Source organism: Hippopotamus amphibius, chromosome 1 (assembly GCF_030028045.1).
Source record: "Hippopotamus amphibius kiboko isolate mHipAmp2 chromosome 1, mHipAmp2.hap2, whole genome shotgun sequence".
NCBI classification, from domain to species: domain Eukaryota; kingdom Metazoa; phylum Chordata; class Mammalia; order Artiodactyla; family Hippopotamidae; genus Hippopotamus; species Hippopotamus amphibius.
Genome location: NC_080186.1, coordinates 97,252,708 through 97,269,353, shown reverse-complemented (window position 1 = coordinate 97,269,353; position 16,646 = coordinate 97,252,708). Strand labels below are relative to the sequence as shown.

The 16,646-nt window shown below is 37.1% G+C and overlaps 2 protein-coding genes across 13 annotated transcripts in view; one reads left to right on the top strand and one right to left on the bottom strand.

Moving 5' to 3' along the window:
• Positions 1 to 14,464, bottom strand: part of CEPT1 (choline/ethanolamine phosphotransferase 1) — a 37,169-nt gene extending 22,705 nt beyond the window's left edge. Inside the window, exons 1-4 of one of the 8 annotated variants that reach the window (XM_057736943.1) lie at positions 14,348 to 14,464; positions 7,642 to 8,051; positions 3,616 to 3,763; positions 1,573 to 1,714 (exon numbers count right to left, since the gene is read on the bottom strand). In XM_057736943.1, coding sequence (XP_057592926.1) covers positions 1,573 to 1,714; positions 3,616 to 3,763; positions 7,642 to 7,980 — 629 coding nt within the window. In that variant the 5' untranslated portion in view covers positions 7,981 to 8,051; positions 14,348 to 14,464. Of the gene's footprint in view, positions 1 to 1,572; positions 1,715 to 3,615; positions 3,764 to 7,641; positions 8,052 to 8,805; positions 8,822 to 11,302; positions 11,322 to 13,406; positions 13,722 to 13,794; positions 14,220 to 14,347 lie in introns of those variants that run through there. The other 7 variants (XM_057737085.1, XM_057736684.1, XM_057736607.1 and 4 more) reach the window with 7 other exon arrangements.
• Positions 13,887 to 16,646, top strand: part of DRAM2 (DNA damage regulated autophagy modulator 2) — a 29,524-nt gene continuing 26,764 nt past the window's right edge. For 2 of the 5 annotated variants that reach the window (XM_057738089.1, XM_057738000.1), the window contains exons 1-2: positions 13,888 to 14,071; positions 14,557 to 14,743. The gene's annotated coding sequence lies outside the window, so the exon portion shown is untranslated. Of the gene's footprint in view, positions 14,072 to 14,413; positions 14,519 to 14,556; positions 14,744 to 15,121; positions 15,245 to 16,646 lie in introns of those variants that run through there. The other 3 variants (XM_057737830.1, XM_057737790.1, XM_057737911.1) reach the window with 3 other exon arrangements.

Here is a 16,646-nt window from a genome sequence, read left to right as displayed (position 1 = left end):
TTTCCTTCCTTCAGCTCCCACACCAGATGGTTGGTGCTACTTTACTTGAAAGGGAAAGAAAATAAATTAGGGCTAGATAAACTTTCAAAATAAGGGTTTGAAAGTTAACTGTGAGATAATAACCAATGAAACAAACTATGTGAAAACCAGATACTACAAATTTTGCTATTTTGAAAACGGTAACATCACTAACAATTAAAAGTGAATTAGGGCAAACCAAGTGATCTTAGAAGTCTACTATATTTTGTGGTTTTTACCTAATTCAGAAAAAGTCTATGAAAACATTACTGAGATAATGTAAAGGCTATGAAAATACTGAGGAAAAACATCTGCACATAATATTTTTGACTACTACTTTTTTTATTATATATCGTCAATATTTTCTGAGCATAGATCATTTTATAAACTGCTGATGAATGCACAGGCATAGTTTTCAATTGGACACTCATGTCCACTACTGTTACTATTGTTACTTGAGATGTGCCTTAAACATGTTCTCTAAATCCCTTTGTTTTTTAATTCTTCCAAGACATGACTTTTAGTTAACATCAAAAGTATTAATAATTATTCATTTACTGTCATAAGAACATCTTAAATTCTATTTAAATAATGTTAGCAAAAGTCACCTGAAGTGAACTTGGAGGCAACAGCTATATTTCTATCTATTTTGGCTTTTTCAAGGCCTAGAAAACTAAGTTTATCACTGATCTAAAATTTTAAAATCCATTAATCATTCATCTTAATGAGAAATTATGTTAAGATGTTCTCCTATCATCTGACATCAGAGATTTTTATTTTGATATTCCATGAAGTTTTCAGAGTCTTTTCTCAAGTTCCTTTTCTTTTACTCCTACACCATGAAAAAAATAAGACTAACTTGAGCAGTGTAAACAGGATCTGTGATACTTAATTAAACACCAGTTGGTGAATTCCATCCTTAACCTTGTTCCAAGACTGGTTTACTCGTTAATATTTACGGAAAAGTACTAGTCACCAGGTAGGAGCTACTCACTTTGGAGTTTGAAGAAAGTTTCTATTTCATTTTTTAAATTCTTAGCCATTTTGTTGGCAGTAATAATCTATATGGTGTGCTCATATCCACTAAATTATCAAGAGCTTAGATATTTACAGATTCATAAATAAAATGATGTGAAAAGAATAAAATCTAATTAAGCTATGATATTTAGAGATAAGAGTTGCTCTTTGTGTTCATAAACTATATTTTCTTTCTGAAAATACATTTTCATATGTTAAAATAAAACAGTGTTAAGGTGGATAACAGTAGGGGAAAAGAAAAATGAATCTGTCTGAGGGAAACAGTGGATATGAGTGAAGGGGCTACTGTTTTTCATGTTACTTTAAAAATATTGGTTGGGAGGCTCTAATACTTCCTTTTAAAAAGTGTGACAGAAGAACACATGATTGAGAACATTACATAATAGCTAAAATAAGGAGAGTTTTAAAGTTCTTTTATTTACTAGTGATTTGACCAATTTTTAATACTCAAATACCTATAGGCAACATTCTACATACTTGAAAGAGAAAACAAAATCACCATTAAGTGTTACTTACATTCCAAATCGCAATGTTCCAGAAACATACGTTTGCCAATGTGCACAATAGAACATGAATGTCCCAGCAAAACAACAAAAAAACATCCAGTCTGGGTTTGTCCCCAGTTGCACTGCAATACAAGTTCCAAGAACCACAAAAACTGAAAAAGAAAGATCACAATGAAAACTGAACAATCTGAATAACAAACATTAACTGAGCTGGAAATGATTTTAGATGAGGCAAAAAGAAAACATGCTGTGAATGTACAATCTTCTCTCAGTTATCTATGCAAATCAGAAAGTAGGATATAATCTTTTAGATTATCATTTACCCTGGAAATTCAATCTCTCCTTTCAATACACCACTTAGTGGAATCAAACCTCTTGAAACTAAAATACTTTGGCAGTTTTTGGAGTATAGGCATATCTCGTTTTATTGCACGTTGCAGATACTGTGCTTCCAGATACTCCATTTTTTACCAATTAAAGGTTTATGGCAACCCTGCACTGAGCAAGTCTATCAGTGCCAGTTTTCTCCAACAGCATGTGCTCACTGCTGTGAACAAGTCTCTGTGTCACATTTTGGTAATTCTTAAAATATTTCAAACTTTTTTCATTATTATTACATTTGTCGTCATGACTTCTGATCAGTGATCTTTGATACTACTATTGCAAAAAGATTACGACTTGCTGATGGCTCAGATGACAGCATTTTTTTAGCAATAAAGTATTTTTTAATTAAGAATGTACACTACTTTTTCAGACATAATGCTGCTACACTGTTAACAATCTAAAATGTAGTATAAAAATAACTTTTATATACAGCGGGAAATCAAAAAAATTTGCCTCGTTTTATTGCAATATTCACTTTATTGCAGTGCTGTGGAACCAAACTGGCAGTATCTCTGAGGTGTGTCTGTATTCTCCCAACCCAGTGATAGAGTACTAGTGAGCAGTGAAAAATTACAAGGCAGAAAGTCAAAAAGAAAGAAAAACAAAAGGCCTAGATAATTCACAAAGGGACCTACTGGTTTTAGATAGATAGCTATCTTTTCTTATTTAGCAGATTTTGTTATGGGTAATATATATTTTTAAAAAAGGACCGCCTATAAAAGCTTGGAACGCAAACTACAATGCAAAAATGACTATCACCAAAATAAAAAAAGGATACCTATTATTCTGCTGTCACCTAATTAAATTATAATAGCCTTTCAAGATGCCCAACCAGCCTTTATTCAGTAGAAGTTTTTTGAATTTTTCTTGAGTCTTAAAAGTTTTAAGAGCTTAGCTGTTCCTTCCCCTCTACTAAGCAAGCTGATGTCAGGATACACTGAAACAATGATTTTAACATATACCTACATCTGTGAATCTGAGTTCACAAGGTAAAACCATCAAGGGTTTTTGTTTGCTCCTTTTAAAATATTTTAAATGCTATGCAAAATGACAAGAAACCAATTGAAGAGCTAAATAAAAAATAAGTGTGTGTGTGCGGCAGGGGGGCAGGGTGGGAAATCAGGGGGAGGGGAGTTCTCGAAAGAAAGACTAGTTAGAAACTGTCATTTAATTTCTAAATTTCTTTTTTCCCTCTAAAAGTACTGAAATATTTTTTAAATGGTACAAATAGACATACCGCATATAATCTAATTACAGTAACTCATCTAGTGCTAGCACCTTAGTGTATTTTTTCTAGTCTTTTCATCCAAGCCCATTATCACAGTTATACTCTAAGTCTACAACATAATTCTAAATGTCTACATAATATCCATTTACATATAAAGACTATAAATTTCCTAATCTCCCATTATTGAACTCTCGCTGCCAAAACAATAATATTTAGGGTTAAAAATAACAAGTAAAAATTAATTTCTAAATTTCCCAATACCACCAAATAATGAACAAATATTAACCAGATCTGTATTTGTTTGCAAATACTAAAACTTAATACAAACCACTTATTCTGAGAACTATTATAACACCACGAACCTCTTATTTATCTTATTATCACTGTTTATCATATTCCTTTTAACACTATTAATCATTAATATTATAACATCAACAATACCTGTTGATAGTGAATCACATCCATGATCAAAAAGTTCTCCCAAAGGAGAACTGCTATTGGTTCTTCTTGCCTGTTTCCCATCTATAGCATCCAAAGACTGGTAGATGAAAAGGCCGCATGCACAAGCAATATATGCCCACAGAGGTGCCTGTGAAACAAAATAAGAAAAGCAAGAGTAATAAGACATATTAATTATTATGTTTGGCTAATATGTTTTTATTTGCAGATATTTTATGTTCATTCTCCAGAGAAGGTGGAAGCTACAGGAGAGAAGACCCAGGTGCTACATAATGAAAAACTTCTGGAAACAATGAGAATTATAAAAGAATTGAATTCCCTGCTTTGCAGGGGGTACTCAAGCAGATGCTGGATAACTACTTCATAAGGCTAATACAGAAATCCCACGAGAGATTAGACTAAGTAACTTCTACAAGACTGCTCCTAACACTTAGATTCTAAGAATCAATTAATGAATAATCTAGTATAGTTTTTCCCAAATTGTATCTTTAAGATGTTTATAGGTGTTACATGAAAAGAAAATTTCCATGTTAAACTCCCTTGGGAAACATTGGATTAAACAATGTTAAACAGATTTCTCAACCACAGGACTTCTTCCAGCCCTTAAGATCGCTAACGCATATTGTGACTATTCACTAATGCACGTTGTGCATATTCAAGGGGGACACAATATGCTGCCCTTTCCCAAATTTATTTGACCATGTCACTTATTTTAAACACATCTCTTCAGTGTTCCATGAAACAACACTAGGAAAATAATGATCTACTGATAGAGTGCTTACACTATTTTTCAAATATTTATGGTCACATTTTCAAGGAATGGTTTCTCTTTTCCCAGACAGAAACTGAACCACTAGTATTGAATTTAAATGTGGTGCATTAAAAAAGGAGAGCTTCTATTTGGTCTGTTCTCTGTAAGAATGTAAAAGAGTATTTTGTATCACTTTCTACTATCTTCCCATGCCCAGGCCATGAAAAAATTTTTATAACCACAAGATATTTTCTCAGATATTGGTTATCAAGTTAACTGTATTAAATGCACAGAGCTGCAAATTGAAACTACTCAGAGCTGCAAAAATATTCAGTATATTCTGCACTGCAAAGAAGTACCTCTCTGACAGAGGTCTATTTAGATCTGTTATTAAAGGTAAAGATCTTCTCTTAAATGTTTTCTTGGGACTCTCATATTTTAAAACACTGAGGTTGCTAAAAGGATCATCATATATACCTCCCCTAAGCTCAAGTTACAAACCTAGAAAACAATAACTGTGGTTATGTAGGCACAGTTTACATGTCAGCACACTGGACTAAGTGATTAATCTTATATGACTAAGAACCCTACCTTCTAGACTTTGAGTCTACTGCTTCTTACTCATAGAGGAATCCAGTAACTCTCTAGAGCTGCACTGTCCTGTACAATGGCCATTAACCAGCCATCTGTGACATTTTTAGTTTAAATTCATTAAAAATAAATAAAACCAAAAATTCAGTTCCTCAGTTGCTAGGTACATTTCAAGTGTTCAATAGCCACAAGTATCTATGGCCTCCATAACCAACCACACATAGAACACTATCATTGTCACAGAAATTTCTATTGAACAGCACTGCTTCAGGGGACTAAAAAACAACTTCTTGGGGGTTTTAGGATTTTAATGGGGGAAAAGTGTTACTCTAGAACAGAGACAACTTCAACTATTAGTATATACATAATCCTAGAAAAGAGCAAGATGGTAATTACATATATAAGAGAGAGCAAAGCCTTCTTGTCTTTAGACTTTTCTTTCTTCCTGTGCATCTGTAGAACATTAAACTAATATTATTTACATATTTCTTTCTTGTTTCCATTATTTCACAACTCTCAGAGGTGTTTTAAGAAGAAAGCCTTCTCGGGTTGGGGTAGGATGAGTTGGGAGATTGGGATTGCCACACACACATTACTAATAAGAAAAAAAATATCAAACTGTACACCTTAAATATATGCAGTTTATTGTATGTCAATTGTATCTCAATAACAGTTCTTAAAGAAAAAAAAAGAAGAAAGAAAAAAAAAAGGTGTCAAAGTTTGAGCAACAACATTAAAAAAAAAAAAAAAAGAAGAAGAAGAAAGCCTTCTCATACAGGAGCAAGTATCATCTCAGCTGGGTTAAAAGCCTGATACACTGAATGTATCAATCAGAAACTACTGGGGGGAGTCAAGGAAGGGAAGGAATACGGGGATATGTGTATAAAAACAGATGATTGAACTTGGTGTACCCCCAAAAAAATAAAAAAAAATACATAAAAAAAAAAAACAAACTATTACTGTACAGTTATATTCTAACCTTGATTCCTCCCAGCAGCAGTCTGAAACGTTCTCTGTGATTAGTGTAGTTTCTATTTTGGAAGTTTCCCCAAAGATTTAACTAATTCTAGGGTTACTTTAATAATTCCAAATCACTTAAGAACAGAGGCTGAGATAGGGAACACGGTGCTTGGTATACTCTGGGTGTTGAATAAATGACTATTACTGGCTAAGCTACCCTAGAACCTGCTCTCATTCCCTGATACCCATCCTGGCTAGTTTATGACTTGGAAGGCTTCAACTAGAGCCAATCCACTTCCCTGTTCTTATGTACCTCTAAGGATGTGTGAGATCTGGACCAGATTCCTCTGGAAGTTGATGTCAGGTCCTCAAGTAAGCCACAGGTAAAAGAGCTCAAAGGACGTGATAAAGAATACCAAAACATATTTAAACAATTGTACTGGTGTTTATTTTTTACGTTTCTTGATTGATATAAAGCAAGATAGTTAAGAAAATGAGGGGAAACCAGAAATATATCCAAACAATCTGTATAAACTGTACTTATATAATAAAAGAAGAATTAAAATAAAGGTATTCAAGGGTAAGGGGAAAATGAGAATCGGAAAAAGACAAAAAACAAAATGTTTTATAGGTTACTATGACTTTTAATAGCTATTTACTTTAAGAGCTATATGTGGAAACAACTGAATTAATGAAAACACAAAATGGGAAGGGATAAAGGATTGGTGATAATTTTATCTCAAAAAGCAAATCATCTGAAAAGACTACATTAAAAAAAATTACTTCAAACTTAAAACAAGACAAGGAATACTGTGGCCACTATGATTTACATGGTTCAGTCACTTTAACAGCTTGAGTTGAGGATCATCTTGTATCTTCTTAGGTTACCTGTGGCTGATCATTCTGATTAATACAGGTACAATAAATATTTTTGATTCTCCTCCATCTACCTAACTACCTTAGTTCATTTTTTAACAAGGACATTTTAAAACCAAGTAAACATCAATTTACCCATTCAGATGAAAGGCTCTAGTTTCAGTTTTTGTTTTAAGTAGTGGAGAGGGAATAGTAGTGGAGAGAATTATTTGAGAAGGCCCAGGGAGAGTCTTTGTAAGCAATACCACGCTTCCTTCTTTAATGGCACACACAGCAGGATATAGAGCAGGAAATACATTAGACTGTTTCTCTCTTTTACTTCTTTTGCCTTGTTAGAATAATAGAGATACACCTGAGGTTATCAGCCACATATATTTACAGAAAGAGAAAAGAGATATTCAGTAACTCTCACTGGAACCAAGAGGAGAACATTTTTGATAAGACTGATTTATAGCTGTGCCATCTTACTACCAGAGACTTTCCTCCCTGATCATTTTAAACTTTGCTAAGACTTTATTAGCCATTTTTAAAAAATGGGATAAAACTCTTTTATAAAGAATTGAGATTTATTGATTTTAAAGGAATATTTTACATGTTATCTCAACTAACATTAATTTATCTACTGGGGTCAGAGTCCACACTTTGCTTCTGGTTTCTCATAAGCATAGTGTATATAAAGTAGGCTCTAGCTATGAGCTTTAATAACAGTATATACGACAAATAGCTGTCAGATTATCTTACCTTTAGCTAAAATGACCTAAAAATCCCAATTATAGTGTTTCTGGCATGCAATAAATGTTTAAATCTGTTATTAAAGAAATTCCTCTTACCTGCTCTGTAGCTGTAGGGCAGTAGAAGACTAACAAAACAGTTGTACAGATGTTTATTGACAATCCAATGATTGTGATGAGATTTGGGGCAATCCAGGAGGGAACTCTTCCAACTAGCCATTCCCAATACCCTTGCATTAAGGGCTCAAGCAGGGACCGTCCAGCACTCTGATATCTATGTTCTTCTAGCCGCTTAAGTTGGTGTCTGGACAATGGTGGTGTAGGTAACTGAAACAATTTATTTAATACACAGCCTGGAGTACTCATATGCCCGAAGCCCAGAGGGGACTCCGGGTGAGAATCTCCACATCGTTTCCTTGTTGACCGATGCCCACTCATGGATCTTGGCTTTCTTTTATTTGGGGAGAATAATTTATCTCGTTTTATAGCTTTTTGTGGATGGTCTTTACCTGGAAAAAAAAAGATATATTTGTCAGCCACTATTTATATCAATGTCAGTAAATTAAAAAAGAAGTCAAACTGATAATAAGATAGTATATACTAAACAGGGATCAGAAAACCAGGGATCTGTTTTTAGTTCTAATTCTTATTGATGGTGTAAGCCAAAGAAGTCATATAATCTCACCTTTAAGTGAAAAATATTAAGAATTTTAATAGTAATATGCTTCCCGTTAGCTTATAGTTTATCTGACTTAAAAGCCCATGATCTTTTTGTTTCTATCTCACACTCTTTTCAGTAGTAGAAATCAAAAAAAATCCTAGAAATGACCGAATGTTTTCATATCTATGGAAACTGAGGTCCAAGGCATACCTAAAGACAGCTAGTAAACTAGTCTTAGCAGTGGAGGAATGACTTGAATAGAATGGGTCTTAAACTAGATTTTTATTTAATTTGAATAGCTAACATTTATTGAGCACTTACTATGTACTAAACACTTTAAGCAAGTTTATTACATATTAACTCATCTAATCCTCACAACAACCATAGAAGGTAAAGACTATTAACTATCCCTATTTCTACAGAAGGCACAGAGAGGCTAATTAACTTGTCCAATCTCATACAGCTGGTAAGTGAGGTGCAAATAAACACAGTTCCCGTTTAAGTTAAAAGATAAAACTTATGAGTGGAAAGGGATATAGATGATATTCTAGGAGGGGATAAACAACAATGAAACAAGTTAACTTTAAGAAGACAGTATTTACCTGTTAGCAGAGTGACCTGGTAAATTGAGGTAGTAAGAAAAAACTGTAAGTGCATTAAGTGATGACTGTTCATAAAGAAGCTTAAATTTAAATCCCTGAAGTACTTGCATTTGACTTAGAAAAGATTAGAAATAAAATAATTATCAGAAGTTATGAACCAATGTAAGAAAACAATGACAAGTTGATAACATTTAAAAATCAGTATGGTGACATCAAAGGTTTGAAGTGGTGAGGGCCTAGAGTAGGGTGGTAAAAATGGAAATATGAAAGACAGTCAACCTGTAAGTAATTTCTACTTAGAAGGAGGAATCAAGAGGAAGTACTTAGGATTTACATATGAGGGGTAAAGAAGCAGAAGCAAAAAGAAATCAAAAGTCAGAGACTAGTGGTACTACTGTCAAAAATGAGTTTAGAAGGAAAATCAGTTTCTTATTTTGGCTTTTGGGAGGTGCAGGTGAGAGGAGCTTTCAGGATGAGAGTAGGAAAGACATACATGCAACTTTTAAGTAGAGATGTTTTAGATACAATCAAATAACTGGAGTTTGGGTAAGAGATCAAAATTTCAAGTTTTCAACTTGGAAGTGAAAGTCTAGTTAAAGAGTAGAAAGTAGAAAATTTCTTGATGGTATTAAGTAGGAAGAGAAAAGGAAAAGAATAAAGAACCTGTGGGAAACTCATGGTTAGTGAACAGGAGGAGAAGCTATAAAAGGATTAAAAAGGGGGAAAAAAAAACAATCTCAACAGAACTAAAAGGGTAAGGGCATTGAACCAACACAAGTGTACTTTGATCTTCTGGCATAACACTATCCAGAATGCAATATGAAATCCCCAGAAATGCTGCACTATGGGAATACAGAATGTGATACAGGGTCTAGGACATCTCAACAACAGACTTAGTATCAAAAAATGCCCACAACTTCTCTCTGTTCCCATAAACAACAAATTTCAAAAGTTCAATGTCACTAATGACCTAAAGCGGCATCCCAAACCTTAGCCAATCATGTATCTCAATAACTGGTTTAGAGAATAGTTATTGTAGTCATTAACTGACTTAAATTTTCAAAAATCTCAAAAGAATCATCAGTACCCCAATTTAGTTAATTGAAGTGCTTGAAATAAAAATACTGAAATGACTTTCAAGCCAAGGCAAATGAAAGATAATTTCCTACTATTTCAACGAATTCTTCCACACACCTAACTATATCACAAAGCAACTGTTTTAAAGTAATATTTATATGTCAAACAACTCTTTACAAAATCATTTTAGATGAAATGACACACTGATAACCACCAAAACACTGTACTATAAAGCAGCTAAATTTTCAAAAGTCAAATTGAATGATGCAATTTCGTATTTGGTGAGCTATAATCAATCAGCTCTTATGGATTTCCACTTAAAATGGGAAAAAAAGTTTAGCCAACTCAATTTCTATTTTATCATTGTAGCGTTCCATTCTCCTATACTTAAAAAAAAAGTGACATATTGAGGATGCTGGCCCGCTTTTGGCACTAAACAGCTACAAGCAACTGATCCTAATGGTTTTAAGTTTGAGCATTTGGCAGGACTATACAATAAACTGATACTTTCCTTCAACTGTTTTCCCCTTGTGACCTAGATTTTTTTTTCTTCTTTTCTCTTAGAAAAAATCTACATTTTGACAAACCTTTCTAGATCTAGTCATTACATAATTCATACATGAAAAAAAGAATATTTCAATTTGGAACAATGTCTCCATGAAGCTTATTAGCAGTAAGACTGCAAATAAAAATTCAGATACATATTGCCACTGACATATAGTTAGCTACTTCGCTTTCAACACATACAGGTAGCCACAGAGCTCAGAGCTTGCTGTCACTGCCACAGATCCATCTCCACTCTTCCTTCCTCCCATCTCCTGAGACCAGGAGGCTATTGCCACGAAAACCATCTCAGGAAAAAAAGAGGAGTTTCTGAATTTCAGCAAGTGAAAACCAAGCATATCAAGGGAGCAGGACAGTGTTGGTTGCTACAGTAGAAGAGAAGACTCTATGGAGAGAAAGGGGAAAAGGATGTGAGATGGGAATATGGAAAGGAGGCACAAACATTACAAAAATTATTTTAGCCACTTGAGATTTTTATCTAGAGTCGGCTGGACGGTAGTAAACCATATAAAACAGTGGGATAAAATAAAGTTTGAAAAGCCAGACAATGCAGAGGTCTACAGCCTTTAGCAAGAAGTTAAGATTTTATCCTGATGTTACAGAAAGCCATCAATTAGCTTATAAAGAATCCTATAATTTTGTAGCAGAGCCTATTTGTTAACTGAGGAAGTGTTCTCATAAATTATAACAGTAAAAGTATTTTAAATGTTTAAAATTTCTCACCATCTGGAATTCAGTTTATGATAAAACTGATCACTGCCCTGTACCTATTGTAACCTCTCCACTTGTAATCAGCAAATCCACCCCCCCCCCCATAAAACTGGCTGAAATAGGATACTCCTCTCATAGCACTTACCGCATTTTTAACTTTTTTTTTTGTTAGTTGTTCTTTTTGGTCTTTTCCCCACACTGGTATGTAAGACACAGGAGTGCAGGGGCTATGCATGTCTTGATATTCTTTTCCCAGAATCTCATATCATACCTAACACTAGGTAGGTAACCAGTACTTATTTGTGGAAAAATGAACAAATGTAATTCATCTAGTATTTAATGAGTACCTAGCTGTTTAGACCCTTGAGGAAACAGAAAGACTGAAATATGCCATCCATGCCCTCAAGCTCAAAGTGGCGGTGGGGAGTCTTGTGAAGAGCTAAGTTATAACATACTGTGAACTGCTGTGGGAGTCCAGAAGAGGGGGGCACATATGGCCGAATAAAATTCGTTGTGCAGGCATGAATATTTATGTGAAAGGCTCAACAAAGGTACACAAATAAAACCAGAGATATTTAATAAAATCTTTACTAAAATTGTACACAATTTGTGGACCTTAAATCTATGATGTAGAACATCTGTGCTTATAGCAGCTGAGGATAATAGCATGCTGCCTACATTATTCTTGTGTTCAGCACTGGGGAACATCTGACAAGTATCACACTAAAAAAGGAATCTCTAACTACTCAGCAGAGCATAAGGTAAGCTTACACAATCTCCAACCTGTAGTGTGAAATTCCAGAATTCCCATCCCCCCAGTGCCTAAAGGTGCCAAGTTTTGAGCTGCATTGATTCAGCAGTATGTTTACCGTTCTTTCACAGGAACTGGTGACTACACAGCTCTTTCCACTTTTATGGAACAACTAAAGAAAAATACTAATGGCGAACAATATTTGGGAGGCAGAGCAAACTATAAAAGTTAAAAAAAAACTAATAGGATCACAGGATTACATTCAGCATTATTTAACAAGTGATACATAGAACAAGTTAGCAAAAACAAAAGCCTTTTCAGCAGACTTGGAAGCTAAATCAGTACTGTGTAACACAATTTGCATCTACTGTTTTGCTGAAGTGAAATCTTGCAGTCCTTAAAAAAAGGAAACAACTTCCTCCAAAAACAAACAAAAAAGCTAAAGCCAAGCATTTTGTGGATTATTTTCCTATTCCCTTGAAAGAGACAAGCACAGCATGACTCTCAAAAAGAACATCACCAGCACTTTAGCTGGTTTAAAGAACAAGTTTACTGCTGCCTAGAAAACACACTGACTATGCAATACAATGTAACTGGGGTTATAAAACAGGTTTACAGTTAAATATCAAACATATAATAGTGTTTATAACGTAAACTTTAAGAGATTGGGTATGGGAGAGGAAGAAGAATGAATTTATGAAACCACATCTGTAAATATTCAATAATAACCTATTAACTGGACAACAAATAAAGACACCTCTGTCAGAACAGGTTAATACAAGAGGCAGATTTATCTAGGTTTTTTTTTTTTTTTAAATGGAAGGGTTGTAAAGACAAGTTGTACAAGGGGCTTCTGACTAGTTTTTGCTCAGCACAAAACGAATGTGCAGCAAAATGCTTTTAGAACTTCAATTTTTAGAATTTTACGTGAACACCAATGGTTCTAAAGTCCTTACGCTCTAAATGTCCTCACCAGTCTTACTTGTGTTAGTTCAACACCTCCACTGAACACATGCTTACTTGTATGAGAGTAGACGCCAAATCTTTATTCTCTGTTCGCAGACAAAACACTGACATTTATTTAAACATAATTATGAATTTGCTTACTACCGTAACACGGATTCATCAATGAACGAAGAGACTTCAAGCAAAATTATATATTAATACCAATGATGCAAAACGTCAAAAATGACACAAAAACGCCACGCACCGAACCGGAAAAAAAACAAGTTAAACACAGCTAAATGAAAAAATTCCATTCATCCAGTGTTCCTGGAACACTGGCAAACACTTGCAAACGCTCCTTTCCTTTCGCCTTCCAAGGATACTGCTGAAATAAACCCTAGCTGGCAACCTCAGAGTTGTCAATACATCCTGAAATTTCTAGAAAAGTTGCCGACCAAGCAGTGCGGCCCCGGCCACGAATCACCAGCACCGTGTTCCAAAGGGAAGGCAAATTCGGCACAGGATGCAACACCGTTTGTGGACTTGGCAGCACCTGAGCCGGAGGGTGTGGATCTGCTAGGCAAGGTCGGTTCCGCGCGGGCAGCACCCTCGGCCCGCCCAGCCGCGGCCGCCGAGGTTTTCCCCACCCCGACTCCCAGCACAGCGGCCCCCGGGCTCTCGCGCTGGCAATCCGCCAACCCTCTCTCTCCATCCGGGGCCAGAGGAGCAGTCGCCCCTCGCCCTCCCCACAAGCCCGCGCGCGAAGCTGCCCTGCGCGAGGAAGGACTGCGTTCGCCTCGCGCGAGTCCAGGCACAGCTATATTCCAATGCCCCACCCCAGAGCTTGCGGCCCTCTCTCCAGCCCTCCTGAGGGTCTTGCCCCCCCCGACACATCCTTCACACGCTGGCCGTGTTCCCAGGACCGAGCCCCGCAGCCTTACCCCGGCCCCCCAGAACACACCCCTAGAAATAAGACCTCCGACTCCAGCCGACTGGGTGACTCCGATCCGCGGCAGCAGGTTAACGACACTTTCGCGATTGCCGTAAAGGAATACAGGGTCGGAACAGGCGGCGGCGCGAGCGCGCGCCTCCGCGTGGTGAGCGCGCCCCGGGACCGGCTTGGCTGCTCGGGAGCGCGCCGCGGGGCACTGCCCCATCTCTGTCCTGCCGGCCGCCTTCGGTTCCGGCGATCCGTACGGGCAGGGTCATCCGAGCAAGGTAGGCCAAAAAGGGGATGAGGGCCGGCCCCAGCTCTCACTCAGGGGTATGGACCAGAGAATGGGATCGGGCGGGCCAGGGACGCGGACGCTGCCGGGGGACCCCAAAGCCCGTAGTGGGGCGTGCGAGTCTCGTGCCGGTTCGCCCTGCCTCCGGGAACTACGCTGCGCGACCCGCGGGAGAAGGGCTAGGCGGGCTGCTGGGGGCCCAGGGCGGGGGCGGGGGCGGGGGCAGGCCGGGGCGGGGGCAGGCTGGGTTCCGGGCTCCGAGCCTCACCTTGACGTCTGGGTTCTTGGTCTCTCTACGCACCCCCTTCGCCCTCAGTCTCCGCTCCCGGCTTGCCCCAAGCCCGGCCAGGCTCCGCCTCCCGCATCTTTTCCTGGTCCCAGGAAACGCGTTACTCGGGCTCTTCGTCCAAGCGCTTCGCGCCTCGGGAAGAAGGCAGCGGTGGGTGTAAATAATTCCTTGGTTTTGTTTGTTTTCAGCGGTTACCGAGAACCTTCGCCCCAATCCCACGAAAAACTGTGGCTGACGATACCTTCCCTTTGTCACTCCTGGGCTCAGATTCCTTGGAGGGGGTGGGGAGGAAGGTTTGAAATTGAGATCTGTGTGTTTACGCGAAGCTCAAGTCTACTACGCTCAGTTTGGTCGCGGAGCGCGCAGTACGTAAAGGTAAATGGCTTGTCCTTTGTATCCTCACAACCGTGCTTACATTAGGATACATTTGCAAAACACCACATTTTTCCAGTTCTCCGCAATGAAAGTTTATAAATCAGTACGCACATGCAGCTCTAATTTACTGTGCATCAGATTCTCCCCTACTTCTCTCCCTGTAACAATTGATCCAACTTGTTAAAAAGTTACTTAATTTTCTAGACTATTTAATTTTTAGCCATTACAAGAATATTACATTTATTAGAAGGCCAAATCAGAGTTTAGAGAAATAATCATTTACTACCGTGCTTTGCTTTGGGCATGATTCTGTGTACCTAGGACTTTCTTTCTTCACTTGGAATATCCAGAATTTACTTTCTTATTGTTCCTAAGCAGTCACCACTTAGAGGAGACAGCATAAGGAATTCATCTTTTTGCCGGTGGCATTTAAATATTTGTGAAATTTAAAAATTGTGACTGGAGTTCTGATTCATGGATCTTCAAGGAAAGGAGAGACAGGTGAGAGGTGCAAGAACATTTTGTTAAACACTCTCACTGCTCAGTGAAGGTTATTCCTGCATATTTTCAAGTATCTTGAAAGGTTTCTTAAATTATTAATCATTAAAATTCTAATTTTGCTTGGTTGGCAGTTAGCCAGCCATGCTTCCAGCTTTCCAGTCTGATAATACACAGGCAGTAGTAGTCTTCCTCACCTAGTCGGTGCACTTAAATTTCTCAGTAAGTCCTTAGCAAACTCGTAAACCATTTCAAGCCCTGTTTTTCCTCTGAATTGTCAGCTTAGATAGCTAGAACCCTCAAAGGCTAAGGAGATAGGAATCCAGGATAATTCATATGTACAAAGAATTAATTGTTGTCATTCCCCATCCCGGTGACTAATTGTGTTTGTACAGAATTGATAAATCACCTATCATTATTATATGATATGCTTATTCTGTACTACTGTAAGGAATAGCTACTCTACAAATCAAAATACTGAAACTTAGAGAAGCTAAGTAACTTGCCTGAAATCATACAACTGGGATGTGATAAAGCTAGGATTTGCACTTAGATAAATCTGATCTTACAGTTTTGTTCTTTCCATTGCATCACAGGGACTAGCCAGGGCTTTATTTGGCTTAATAATAAGCTATCATTGTTTCCTCCTCATTGTCTTTCCTTCTGTGGGAGGGAACTCAGTGTTTTTCATTTTATTTTATCTTTTTTGAGATCAGTGAAAGGTGTCTAATGTGAGAAAGGATGAGAAAATTGATATCCCAGATTTAAAATATTATTTAATTCCAGATGGCACATCATTATAAAATACACAGCTATGAACTCTTTAAAGAAAAAGAAAAACATTTACAATGCTATAGCATAGTATTCTACCCATGAACAGTATTGGTGCATTGACTTGAAACTTTACATGTTTTAAAAGCACTTGGGTCAAAACAACCTCTGTTTTCTTTGTATGTGTATTTCAGAATTTACAAAAAGTGCAGGTTTGGGCAGATTTGAATACTGGTATTGTGAACTTGTAAAACAGGTAATTTGTCTTTTACATTCTAAAAGAGGAATAAACATTTATTGACCACCTGTGAGAGCATCTTTACATATATTATCTCATTTAGTTCTTGAATAAACCTCTCTGAAATGGGTATTATTTTAAACCATTTAACAGTTAATACTAAAGCTGCCAGTATCAGCAGTGTTTAGGTTCTTGTGCTTTTCCACCATAATGGAAATGTTCTGTATTTTCACCATCCTGTGTGGTAGGCGCTGGAGACCTGTGGCTTTTGAACATTTGAAATATGTCTAGCACAACTGAGGAACTGAAATTTTAAATTTTTTTTTATTTCAATCGAAGTTTTAATTTAAATAGCCACATGTGGCTAGTGGTGACTATACTGGACAGTGCAGCCTT